We start from the raw sequence: 13,482 nt of genomic DNA on the forward strand, positions 1-13,482 counted from the left end.
AGTTTCAGCTAATAATTGCCCCAAACCCTGAGCTCACTTCTGTGGACCTAGATAGCTCAGTGCAGACCCTGGCCTGGTAATTCTTCACTGTCCTGTTAGCACTCTACTTCAAGCGGACTTTTTTTTTTTAAGTCTAACTTATCTACTTGTCCTCAGTAGGTGAACTGGCGCAAATTACCTAGTCTGCCATTACCAAATGTTAAAGTCTGAAAGATCACATTTAACTAAAAACATCCTGAGTGAAATTTACTTCTAAAGCAGGATTCCACAGCCAATCAAACTTTCAATCAGATGCGAAGAGAGAATAAAGGTATTTTTTGATGCATAAAATTATGTTCTACCAAAATGAAGAAGTAAATGTATAAAAGCTCCAGAATAATGGTGAAATGAGTTCCCAAGATGAAACTCTCCTGCATGCCTATATACTGTATCCATATTTGAGAATGGCAAGCTCCAAAAAAAAAAAGAAGAAAATAGGTACAGTACCTGGCATGTCTGAAAACAGTAAGAAAACTTACATTTGTGTCAGAGTTTGGGAAGTATCACTGGTAGGTATGCTTTTAAAAAGCAAATGAAAACAAGACAATTATTCAATCCCAAGAAAATAAAAATTACACAAGAAATAAGTTTGATTATCATTATACTATCTGACTAAGCTGTGAATAATATTTAACATCTTAATGATGTAAATACTAAAAACCTAGCTAACCAAAAATTAAGATATGTAATCCTGGCAGGATGAGGGAATGGAAATAGTATGGAAGAGAGCAAAATCCTTAATTTCCATAGTAGAAAATCATTAGATATATAGCTAAACCTGAAAAGTAGGATATGTAAGTATAAAATGTTACTTAGAAACATGGGGAAAATACCAAAAGAAAGAGAAAGGCATCGAAATGAGTGCTTCAGAGAAGCAGGAATCCTAGGTTCAGGGGGGTGGGACAGACAATCACTGTTTTTCTTTATGAGCCTGTAGGACCATTTTTCTTTGTGCTTATTATATATGGCAAACATAAATATTAAATGTGAAGGAAAGATTGTTTCATTTTATGTACCAGGATCTGGCTCATAATGGGCACTCAAAATATTTAACTGTCTTAAACAAAAGGAGGGGAAAAAAGAGGTTAAACCTGAGAGTGAGCGATGGCAGGAGGCAGAGAGACGGGGGCCAAGGTTTGAAACAGTTAGTGTGGGTGACAGAAGGGCTGAAATCACTGATTCTAAATGCAATTTATAGTTTTCAAAGTGCTTTCTTAAACAGTAACTCAATCTTCACAACAACACTGTGACTTAGGGTTTTTAATCCTAATTTTACACATGATGAAACAGCCTCAGAGAAGTTAAATTATTTGTTCAAGGCCAGTCAGTTGAGAAGAGGCAGAGCCAGGACTCCAAATTCCTTACTCGTTTCATTAAGTCTACCTGCTCTGTAGGGTGTGACAAGGTAACAGCAGCAGAAATGTCCATTAAAACCAACCCAGTCCCAACAGTGTAATCAGAAAACATATAAAGCATTCGCTTAAAAAATGGGCTGTTTATACGTACAACCTATGAATGGGCAGGCGCTGGCCACAACAGCAGGTATGAGGAGCTTGAGGCAGGATGTAAATCAACTGTGTCACGAAACACACTGTTCAGTGTAGCTGACATTTTTATACAGCAAAACCTTCTATGAAGTGAAGGACACAATGCACTGATTTACATTCTGCTGTAAGATTTTTAACTCATTGTGGGCCCATCACCTGAGCAGCTCTGGTTTATACCACAGGACTAACTGCTTCTAGGCTGACAAATAAGAATGAAAAAAATTTACAGCCCTATTTTCTAGTTCTCATGTCATTTACTGTTCAAAGTAGAATATAAACATAGTATTACCAATACAATTTCTTTTCTTTCTTTTTTTTAATCCTCACCCAAGGCTATGTTTCTAGAGATTTTTAGAGAGGGAGGGAGGGAGGGAGATAAACATCAATGTGAGAAAAACATCAATCGGTTGCCTCCCATACACGCCCCGACTAGGGATCGAACCAGCAACCTAGGTATGTGCCCTGACCAGGAATCAAACCTGCCACCTTTTGGTGTATGGGACGATGCTCCAACTAACTGAACCACCAGCCAGGACCCAACACAATTTCACAGACAATCTCTACGGAACAGATTCCATTACTAGTGTTTGGTAAAAGTGCTTTAGTTCTAAAAAGTTAATCAACTTTCAGCAGCCCATTCAATGAAGCAGCAAATTGGCCAGACAGCTACAATTCTAAATTTCTTTTATGTGCCAGTTCAACCCTGTAATCTTCAAATCCTTAACATGGAACCTATAATTTCTCTTTAAGGTATTAAGTAATAGCAATAACGCTCTTGACATCCAAACTAAGCTACAAAAATAAGTTCAAACAGCCTCAAAGTGACTAAATACTCTCATAATCACACACACAAGAATTACTCTAACAGGTTTATACCAAAATACATGACTTGGAGACATATATATAATGTTTTCCTTAACTGGAAAATCACTATCACTTTAACTTACTAAACTGAACTACTTTTGTTTTGCCTTAAGAGAAATAAAGAAGTGGTAGTGAAAGCAGCTTACCAGATAAGGAGCACTGACTCTACCTAAGTCACAAGTTTTAAAATTAAATATGATTCCATGCACTTCACCACCTATCTTTGCATGAGTTGTAATTTTAAAATAAATTCTCAAGTTCTATCCAAATTTTGAAATAAATTCCAGTTTAGCAAGGGGCACTCACAGAAACTGAATTTGGCATGGCCAATATTACTATGTACTGTTTTGACCCAAAGTGCCAATGGCCAACCAATGAGAGCCACTTGACAAACATAATACACTTTCATCAAGCCTCGCTCCTTCCTTGCTAAATGAAATAGTCTAAAATAGTCTTGATAAGTCATCAATAGAATCACAATTTCAGTGTGCCACTCACAGAAGTGTACCTGAATAAAGTGAACAGCAGCACTAATGAGTGGGGATCCTATGGAAGGAAGTCCATCAGAGTAGGACTTGGGACCAGTGTTTCCCTACGACTCTTCTAATACTTCTGAGATTGACATTCATGCCAGAAATTTAGAGGCAATTCTTGCACTTACAAATGCTTTCTGCTTCCCTTCCAATATTCCAGGTACTTCTACTGTACCAGCTAAGTTATAAGAAATCAATCAGCAAATATTAAACTTTTCCCCCAAATCACCAAAATCTGTGAGTGGCAGGATTGCAGGTAATTTTTATTTTCCTCTTTTTTCTTTTCCCCTAATTTTGAACAACAGCAATTATAAATTTTTTAAAAGGGATTTTTGGAATTTTGTTTTAAATCTAACCAGAAGAGGTAAATTATTGAATTCTGGGCTTAACTTTTTCATACTAGGCATACAGTGAGGCCAAAAACAATGCTGACTAACCTCAGTGAATGTTAATATGGATATATAGGACAGAGGTTATACAAAGATCATGTGACAAAATTCACATTTTTATAAAGAAGTTATGTATGTATTATATGTGACCAAAGCAACATGCTCATTGAAATAAATATTTATATTCTTAGGCATTTTCACAATAGATTTTTCTTCTAAAAGAAACCATGGATGGACCTGGAGAACATTATGGTAAGTGAAGGAAGCCAGTCAGAGAAAGACAAATAGCATATGATTTCACTCATATGTGGAACTTAATGAACAAACTGAACTACCAAGCAAAATAGAGACAGACTCATAGATAGAGAGCTGGCAGACACCTTGGTGGAGGGGTGGGGATTGTTGGAAGGAGAGAGGGATGGAGCAAAAAAAGAGAGAGAGAGAGGGAGGGAACTCATGGACATGGAAAACAGTGTGGTAATGACTGGGTGGGAGCAGAGGTGGAAGAGGGCAGAGGGAATAAACAGTGTTGGAAAAAAATAAAATAATAAAAGAAACCATTAGAATTAAAAGACAACATAGAAACTAAAGACACAAAAATACTTTGTTCAACAAATATTTAAGAAATATATTTAATATAAAAGGTCGAAATATCAAAAAGAGGAATAAACCAACTGCTTTACCTCTCTGTGTTTCATATCCAACTGACTCCTAAGAGACTTAAGTTCCTGTTCACGGATGTCCAAGCAAGCCTCTAAAGCATGTGTCTGCCCTTCCCATTCAGATTTTTTATGAGCCACCATTATGTCGATCTGTTTCATGAGCTCCTGCAGTTCTGCTTCACAGGATGTCAAAAATCCCCTATAAATAAGAACACAGAACATGTCAAAGTGGGTTTTCATCTTTCAGATGCAAAAATACAGCAGATATAAACCTACCTGAGGGGGCAAAATGTCAATAAATAAATTATCAGAAGCAAAGAACTGGACTCCAGAGCTTTTCCTTTTGATGTTCATATTAGGGTGATGACTTTTCCCAAAAATATTTTGTCTCCCTCTAACAGCCAACCTAAAGCCTAAGTCATTTGGTCAAACACAAAATTGATGTTTTAAGTCTGGCCTGTGAGTGAGACTTCGACAGCCAACAACTAGTGCTTTTCTAATATTCTAGGGAAGCTTTCAGGAAGAATCCAGGATGGCTTATTTCACAATCTCAGTCAAAATAAAAAGCCTTGGAAACAAGTAGGCTATTGGGAAAATACAATTTTAAGAGCTGTTTCAAGAAATTCATCCTTGAGTCAGATTTATTTCAACTATTCTTTCCCATCTTATTAGCAGAAACTTACTGCAACCTATCTGATTATTGTAAACTTACTGGTGTCCTTCAAAGTTCTGGGAGATGCTAGATATGCCAGAGTGGGAAACAGCAAAGAACGCTCACAGACAGCTATAACTACTGAGGCTTAAACACTTTCTTAAGACATTGTTCTCAGTGTCACAGAAGCTCTTTACTTCTATGCTTGCTTGTTAAGAGTAGAAAATTTAAAGAGGGATGAAGGGAAGCTGAGATGAGGCCAACAACAGAGAGAGATGCTATCCACAACATGAATCAGCTTAGCTTTGGCTCAACACTTTTGCTTCTATACCCAAAGCACAAAATGGTCAGAGGCATAGCTCACATACACTGTTTAAACTGAGGGAGAAGCTTAAGGTCAAAAGCAAACTTACCCATCACGTCCCCGATTTTGTATTCCTTCCAACAAAGCCTCCATCGCCAAATCCCCTTTGCTTTGGCAACTGGAAAAGCAAAAATATCAGTCAGGAGAAAATCCATTTTTTAAGTTCTAACATTCCAACTGACAAACTTAAGAATGTGAACGAAAGTATACAAGTAATAACGAGAAAATGCTGCGCTTCTCAGGATGACTGAAGGAGCAGTCAAGGAATATCACTTCCAAAAATATTAGGGCCAAATACATTTCAGACTAAAACAAAATGACTTAAAGGGATCTGAGCTGCTGTTGACTCTCTCCTAGCATGACTGAAATCAATACCTCATTGTTGTATCCCTACTCCCTAATATAAGGGTGGAGGGACACTGACATAGACCCCCATACAGAAGAAATTAGGGGTCACACACATCAGAGAAAAAGTGTAGCTTTTTTTTTTTTTTAAGAGATACTATAAACAGATTCAATGCCCTGAGCTTGCCCTCCTTGGTCCATCACAGGAGATCCTACTCACCCTCAATGTGACAAACCCTTGAAGCTTCCTAGAACACCCTCCCTCCTCTCAAAGGAGCTATGTGGGCCCTCCCTCCTCTACACTTCATCCTTCCTAGTCCTTAGGTTCTTTCACAGGAGTTACACCCAGTGGAACATTCTTTCTCCTTACTGTCCATCCCTCCAGGGCAAAAAACCAATGTTATTCATCCCTGCAGCTCCAGAGCTTAGTGTAGCATTTCAACAGGGCATGTGCTGGATGCTTTCGGCTGAGCTTAATGTCAATTCCTCTCCCTTTTACCTATCCCCCTATGCAAGCTGGTCACAGCTGGAGAAACACAGGAAGGGTCTGGCAGAGAAAGAGAAGAGAAGGGACACAGAAGAGACTGTTGTAGAAAGGGAAAGACACCATAAAGAAAGGAAGGTGAGCCCAGCCAGTGTGGCTCAGTGGTTAAGCGTCGAACTATGAACCTGAGGATCATGGTTCGATTCCTGGCCAGGGCCCAGGCCCAGGTTGCAGGCTCCATCCCCAGTAGGGGGCGTGCAGGAGGCGGCCTATGGATGGGATGATTCGATGATTCTCTCTCATCATTGATGTTTCTATCTCTCTCTCCCTTCCTCTCTCTGAAATAAAAAAAAAAATGTTATAAAAAAAAAAAGACGAATAAGAAAGGAAGGTGAGGAGGAAAGGCCACCCTTATATTCAGAAGTACCAATGAGTAATAATAGCTACTGTTTCTCACCTATTATTGCAAATCTTCAAAACCTGAGTCAATGTCAAACCACTTCTCACTCCTGAGAGAACGCTTTTTTCCTAAAACCTTCAAAGGCTCAATCCTAAGTTAGTCTCTTAGGTGATTCCCAAATACCATGTTGTGGAGGTTCTGCCCCTCTGTCCTAACGTCTTGTCTAAAAATTGTATTTCTCTGAGGATTCTTTCATTCAACAAAGAATTCAGTGTTGTACTCACCACTAGATATATAGTGATGAAAGACATTGCCCTTTCCAAGGAGTTAATAGTCCGGTATGGGAAAGAAAAAAAATAACCCAAACAGTTCTCCCAGAGGGAAACTGTAGAGACAGGCAGTCTCCTGGAAACAGGGGAGAGTGAGAAAGCTGGAGAATACAGCTGCTGAGAGTTATCTGTACCTATCTCCAAAGTTCTAACAGGAGTAACAGACTACTCAAGCATAAATATGGCAGAGAGGGTTCTTTCCAGTCAGTTTGTCCTTCATTAGACAAAATAAAAACCTAAAGAAAAAGGTTTTTATGTCCTACTCCACTTTCTTTCAAAGCATGATACGGTCAATTATAACACAGCCCAGACTCCAAGTTTGGTCCACTCTAGAGAACTCAGAGGCAGTACAGGGTTCACCCAGTTCCATGCAGGTGGAGACCCAGGATACAGCTCTGCTCTGCAACTAACTAGCTTTGTATCCCCGGACTTCAGTTTTTGCATCTGTAAAATAAGGAGTATGTACTATAATCTCCAAGATTTCTTCCAGCTTTTTCATGGGATTCTAGTAGCCAGTTAAATATCCACTGTAACCAGCATGCTCCTGACAACTATACATGGATATTTATTAAATATGTAGGAAAGTGCAATTATTCAAAATTATCATTAGCAAAATTATATTTTTTAGGCCATGTTATTCTTAAATATTAACATACTTAGTATTATATATTATTAATACACACTTAGTAATATATAATACATTGATACATTTTCTGGATGGCATTATTTAATAATTAGCAATATTTATAATAGAAGCTAAAAATCATTGAGTGCTCAACTGCTCTGCCATGTATATATTAACTAATTCATTCTTCATGACACTCACAAAAGATCAATGCTATTACTCTGAGGAAACAGACCTAAATAACTTGACTGTGATAAACTACAAATTATTATCCTAGGATTCAAATGTAGGCAGTGTGACTTACAAGTTATAGCCAATGTACAATCTTATATATTTTACAGTATTCCATATCTTAAAATATGTCTTCTTCAACAGAGTCTTCTTGGCAATAAAATCAAACCAAATCAAAAGTGGGAATACAGGAAAAAATAAAAACTAAAGTATAACATCACTACCATAGCCACCAGGTGGCAGTAGCACAATAGTGAAATAGTCCACATGAGGAAAATTACCATTTCAGAAATCAAAATAATTGTCTAAAACAAAGATATCCCTGTTTTTAAAGAGGGGCTGGGGGGAGCAGCAGCATTCTCTGTGTAAAATGAAGTAAGCTTATTAATGTGTAATGTGTTTCTTTAATAATACCCTCACCATCTGCTTGAGTAGCTGTCAAACACCATCAATTCTCGTTCCTTAGGATCAGGTAAATAGCAAGGACTCAGATTTTCTGTGGACTTTTCTCATTTCAGTTTCTCATAGCCATATCATTAATTCCTTTCCTAACCAGCCTGACCCTCACTCAACTCTATGCACTATGTCACTTTGCTTTCTTCTTTGCCTGTGCCATGTGATAATTATGAAAAGTTAAGTATCTTTGTTCATAAGATTAAATACAAGGTTTAAGTAATTACTCTTTGGTAATCTGCCACTCCTGGCCACTAACACTTTTATAAAACGCTGATGTGGTTCAATGGAAACTGTGTAGCTCTACAATTGTTAGAGGGCAACCTTAGTCATTTCTGCATTTAGACCAAGACATCAACAAACAAAAGTTATTAATTAAAACTCTCCTTTGAAATGAAAGCTGTTTTAAATCAGTGAAATCTGGAATAAGATGATTAAAGGAAATACAAGCTTTTTCATCAAGTCTGGGAAGCAGGGAAACACACTTTATTGTGTGTTCTGTTTGTTTTTAATCCTCACCCAAGGATAGTTTTTCCACTGCTTTTCAGAGAGAGTGGGAGAGAAACATCAATGATGTGAGAGAGACACATCAACTGGTTGCCTCCCTCATGGGCCCCCGCCCCAAATGGGCCAGGGATGGAGCCTACAATCGATGTGCATGCCCTTGGCCTGAATTGAACCTGGGACCCTTCAGTCTGCAGGCCAACGCTCCAACCACTGAGCCAAACCGGCCAAAACAGAAACACACTTTAAATCTTAGGGGAAAAAATAATCCAAAAAGGACATCTGATAATGGGCAAATGCTTGAAATTCATTAGCATATTTCTAGGAATTTAAGAGCTAGAAAGAACACGAAGACCTCCAAGTTAATCTCTTCGTTTCACAGATCAGGAAAAATATCTAAAGTATGCGGCCAAGATAAAATTACTCACAAAATGGGACACAGGAAGAAAAAACTCTGGATAGAATTACAAATAAATGTGTACTAATAGAAGAGATGGATATGCCTACCCATCAAATCTCATTTAAAGGATACAATGCTCTGTCCCTTACTTGCCTTGGCATTACTATGATTACAAAGATCGACGGCTCTGTCAGATATACTAGGGCTGCTCCAATAAACAATCAATATAATTTACCATTGCCCAGAAAGGTCCCTACTTAAACTTAAGGGGGAAAAATCAGCAGATAAAGTATCAAAGAAATTTTCCAAAATAAAAATAAAATTGTAAAACACTGTCTAAACTGTGATTCAAAATCCAGAAAGAATAAGGGGAAAGACTAAGAAATCTGAGTAAATAAAAATACATTTTTACATGGGAAAAATGTCATAAGCCAAGTTAAAAGACAACTGACAACAGTACTTGAAAGTTTTATCACAAAGGCTTAATTCTCCAAATATACAGAGAACCTAAAAATTGAGGGGGAGGGAATCTATAGAACAAGGAGCAGAAGACATGAACAAGTAGCTCATAGAAAAAGAAATGCGCCCGGCCGGGCGTGGCTCAGTGGTTGAGAGTCAACCTGGGATCCAGGAGATCAGGGTTTGATTCCCCGTCAGGGCACATGCCCGGGTTGTGGGTTGCAGCTTATCAATGACTCTCTCATCATTGATGTTTCTATCTCTCTCTCTCCCTCTCCTTTCCTCTCTCTGAAACCAATAAAGATAAGTTTTTAAAAAAAAAGAAAAAGAAATGCAAATAACCTTAAACATATGAAAAGATGTTCAAACCTTGCTCATCAAATTTAAACTACACTGAGTTACCCTTCCTGCTGTATTAGTTTAACCAAAAATTAAAACTCAGATTAACCAAAAATTAAATATATACTCATGAAGCATGGGAAGCAGGTACCCATATACATTGCACAAGGAATACTAAATGGCACAACTACTATAGAGGAGATTTCAGCAATACCTAACAACTGATATATATGCATTTATTACCTTTTAATCCAAAAATGTCACTTCTAGGAAACTATCCCAAAGATACAATGGCAAAAATATGAAATCACATATGCACAAGGATATACACTGTACAACTATTTGCAATAATAGAAAAAACACAAATGCTTGTCAATAGGGAACTATTTGAATATTCATCCACCAATGAAATACTATGAAGCTGTAAAAAGGGATAACAATCCGTACATACTTCTGTGGAGGGATCTACAAGGGCATATATTATCAGGTAAGAAAAGCAAGCTACAGAATAGTATATGGGAATACTACCTTTTATCTAAGGGGAAAGTGTGTGTGTGTATGTATGATGCATCTGTTTTTGGGAACAAACCCCAACCCCAAACTAGTAAATATAATACCTACAAGAGAGGGAATAGGGTGGAGAAAACAGGGATGAAAGCTCAACTTATCTGGATGTACTTTGCTTTACAGGTACTTGTTTTATGGAATCTATGCTAATGTTTTATAGATAATAAAACAAATCCAAATTGTTTCATGTCTTTAAAATGCAATAATTGTACTATACATATCCAAGTGGAATATATATTAAGAATAAAAAAGAACTGCAAAGAAATCCTGTACACTATTCAGGAATCATATTGTTGATAATAAAATAAGTATTGTTAATTTGAAATAGTTACATACAATATAGGATAAGAAAAAAGTAATTATGTTAATAACATTAACTACCAATATTTTCAGAAAGAGAAAAAGATACAAATATAAAATCAAATACGCAAAGAACCCTATAAAATTAAATTATAAACATCAGTGTGAATTCTGTATATTTCTCTTTAAAAAAATGTATTTCCTAACCCTGGCTACTGTAAATCCTAGAACTAATGACCAACCTAGCAACAAGAGTACCTCTAGTACCCAGAATGTGGTCTCTAAATACCATCTTCCACTCAAAGGAACCAGGCTTCTTGGTGGCCAGAAATGTATAAGTGGGCCAGGAACATGTTTTACCAGAAAATGAGGAAATTATCAAAGACTACTGGTCTTATCAAAGTGGACAGGAGCTAACTTAAAGGGGCCACCACTGGCCAATGACAGGACAATCTGAGTATCCAAAAATAATGACTGCAATAGGTTGAAACAACTTAAATATATTTAAGTCAGTAAGTTCATGATGTTTTTTTAAAAAGGTAAAAACCCTCATGGTTACCTTTGGAGGTTGTTAGGCCACCAACTCATTACTGTAGTCTGAAAATAGAGGGAAAGAATTAAGCATTTTTCTTGCCTTTCTTGTACAAATTCTATCTCAAACAACTGATGGTAGTCAAATAACTGGTGGGAAAAAGTTCTTCATGAAAGACTTCCAGTTAATAAATACTGAAGGAATAACAGAATTAGAAAATCACCATATTGCAACTCCTAATGCAATAATAGATACAGGCAATTTAAACCCATGAAAAGACTGCACCATTAAGTGAAAGGCTCCTGGGGAATTTCTTAATGGATGGATGGGGCTGAAAACACCTGAACCCACTATGCTGCTCAATCTTAACATCACAAAAAGAGGTACAATTCATTGTGTGAGTCTCTGATAATTAATGCAACAGGAAGTGTATTGCACCACCTAGGAAATCTTGCCTCTACCCCAACCAAAAAAAATAAAATCAAGGTTGAATCTGATCAAGCTTCTATATCAGTGCTGTTCAACAGAACTTTCTGCAATTGTGGAAATATTTTATATCTATACCAAACGGTAGCCACGAGGCACCTGTGACTACTGGGCACTTGAAATGTGGCTAATGTGACTAGGGAACTTAATTTTTAGTTTTATTTCACTTTAATTCATTTAAATAGTCACAGCTGGCAAGTGATTACTATAGTAAACAGTGTAATCCTAATTCTAACTACTGGTTTAAAGAAAATATAAGAAATAAATGTACATGTTAAAGGATATGGAAGCAAAGGCAATTAGCTAAATCTAGAATATTAAGGGGGAAAGGGAGGCAAGGGAACTACTATATTTAAAAGATTTAAAAGATGTATCAACCAAATGCAACATGTGGATCTCTACAGGATTTTGATCCAAACAAGTTAATCATAAAAAGACATTTAAGGGACAATGGGGAAATCTGAACTCAGACTACTGAATGCTGAGATCAAGGAATTTTTGTTGATTTTCATAGGTGAATGATAGTACTCTGGTTTTGTAAAACTAACAACATAAAAATAAAAAAATTCAGTTCCTGAAACCTATGTCAATGCTGCCTTCAGCTGATTTCAAATCAAGTTGACCTTTTTTTAAAAGTTGGAGGCTCTGAGAGTGGACTACTGATGCTGTCACTATCCGCCACCTCTACTACAGAAAACAGGAGGGACCAAGCAAAGGTCTTCCTTTTAATGGGAGAAAACTGAATCAGTACAATTGACACACACAATTACTACAAATAATTTTTAAAACCTGAATCTACACACATTTAAAGGGCAGTGTGACAATGTTTATAAATCTTTAACACATTTTACATTGTCCTTTTTACTTGGTTATATTGATCACTGGTAATACACAATCAAAGGGCAAGAAGGTCAGGATAAAAATCAATCCAATGAAGGTACTACATTTCAAATAAGGCAATTATAATACACTTCATTATATAATTAAGCTACAGCTATAAATCTAAACATAAGTATCTGAAGGTGACTTGCACCTGCTAATCCTTATGATTTCCTTTTCATATCTATAAAGTTAAGTGCAAGCATGTTGGGGTACCTATAGGGTACCTACCCTACAACATGATTTATTAAAGGAATAAAATAACACTTAAGGTTTCAGGAATCGGATGTAAGGTTCCAGAAACAGTACTTTGCGCAAACAGGTGTACTGTAACTACAAATGAAGACTAGTCATTGACATCAGACTCATCTTCACTCTATTCTGTTGTAAGGGACCGAAGAAAAACCTCATGAGCCTAGATTTACCGTCTCAGTATCTTCATTATTAAAGTGTCCCTAGGGAACCATCCCTTTCATACCCTCGCTCTGTCATTTACTTCCCATCCGTGAGTTGCATGGAGCAACCCCTAGTCCACGGTTCCCCAACTTCAGTCCCTAACGATTTCCACATTTCCGTCCCTCCTGTACTAACAGTAACATTTTTTAATGAAGTCACTTTTTTCAAATGGCTAAACTTCCCACCATGAATGACCCGGCATCGCCTGCCGTCGATTACCTAAATCGCAACGACTAGCAAGCTAACCAGACAGGGCAGGCTGGGCAGGAAGGCTAAGAGCGGGGGACCCGGGGCGCCGAGGGCTCGGGAGCAGCTCGCCCCCGCCGGCCCGGCCTCCGGGAAGGGCTGACCACCTGGCTGGCCCGGACGGCGCGGCCCGCAGGGCCATGTCCTCCTTCGCGGGTCCGCAGGGCGTACGCGGCGAGTCCGAGGGGCGGGGCGCCAGGGCGAGCCCGGGGCGGTGGCGGGGGGCCTGGCGGCCGGCGGGCTGCAGCGGAGGCCAGCCCCGGGCCATACAGCCGCGCGGTCGGCCGCACCGCCGCGGTGTGCGCCGCCTCCGGACTGGGACACGCCCGCCCCTCGCCTGTCCTCCGTGCGCACATGCGGTTAGGGCGCCGCCGCGCGCGCGCCCGAGCCTTCCCGC

The 13,482-nt window shown here is 38.4% G+C and overlaps 1 protein-coding gene across 29 annotated transcripts in view; it reads right to left on the reverse strand.

The window, feature by feature from the left end:
• CEP63 (centrosomal protein 63) overlaps nt 1–13,482 on the reverse strand; it is a 41,014-nt gene that overhangs the window by 27,078 nt on the left and 454 nt on the right. For 10 of the 29 annotated variants that reach the window (XR_014000403.1, XR_014000404.1, XM_081160082.1 and 7 more), the window contains exons 2-3: nt 5,100–5,168; nt 4,056–4,233 (exon numbers count right to left, since the gene is read on the reverse strand). Coding sequence is in view for 17 of the 29 variants with exons in the window: in XM_081160078.1 (XP_081016204.1) it covers nt 4,056–4,233; nt 5,100–5,168 (247 nt within the window). In the remaining 12 variants the exon portion in view is untranslated. Of the gene's footprint in view, nt 1–4,055; nt 4,234–5,099; nt 5,169–11,045; nt 11,084–13,058; nt 13,455–13,482 lie in introns of those variants that run through there. The other 19 variants (XR_014000407.1, XM_081160084.1, XM_081160071.1 and 16 more) reach the window with 12 other exon arrangements.

Source organism: Miniopterus schreibersii (genome assembly GCF_964146895.1).
Source record: "Miniopterus schreibersii genome assembly, chromosome: 15".
Classification (NCBI taxonomy): domain Eukaryota; kingdom Metazoa; phylum Chordata; class Mammalia; order Chiroptera; family Miniopteridae; genus Miniopterus; species Miniopterus schreibersii.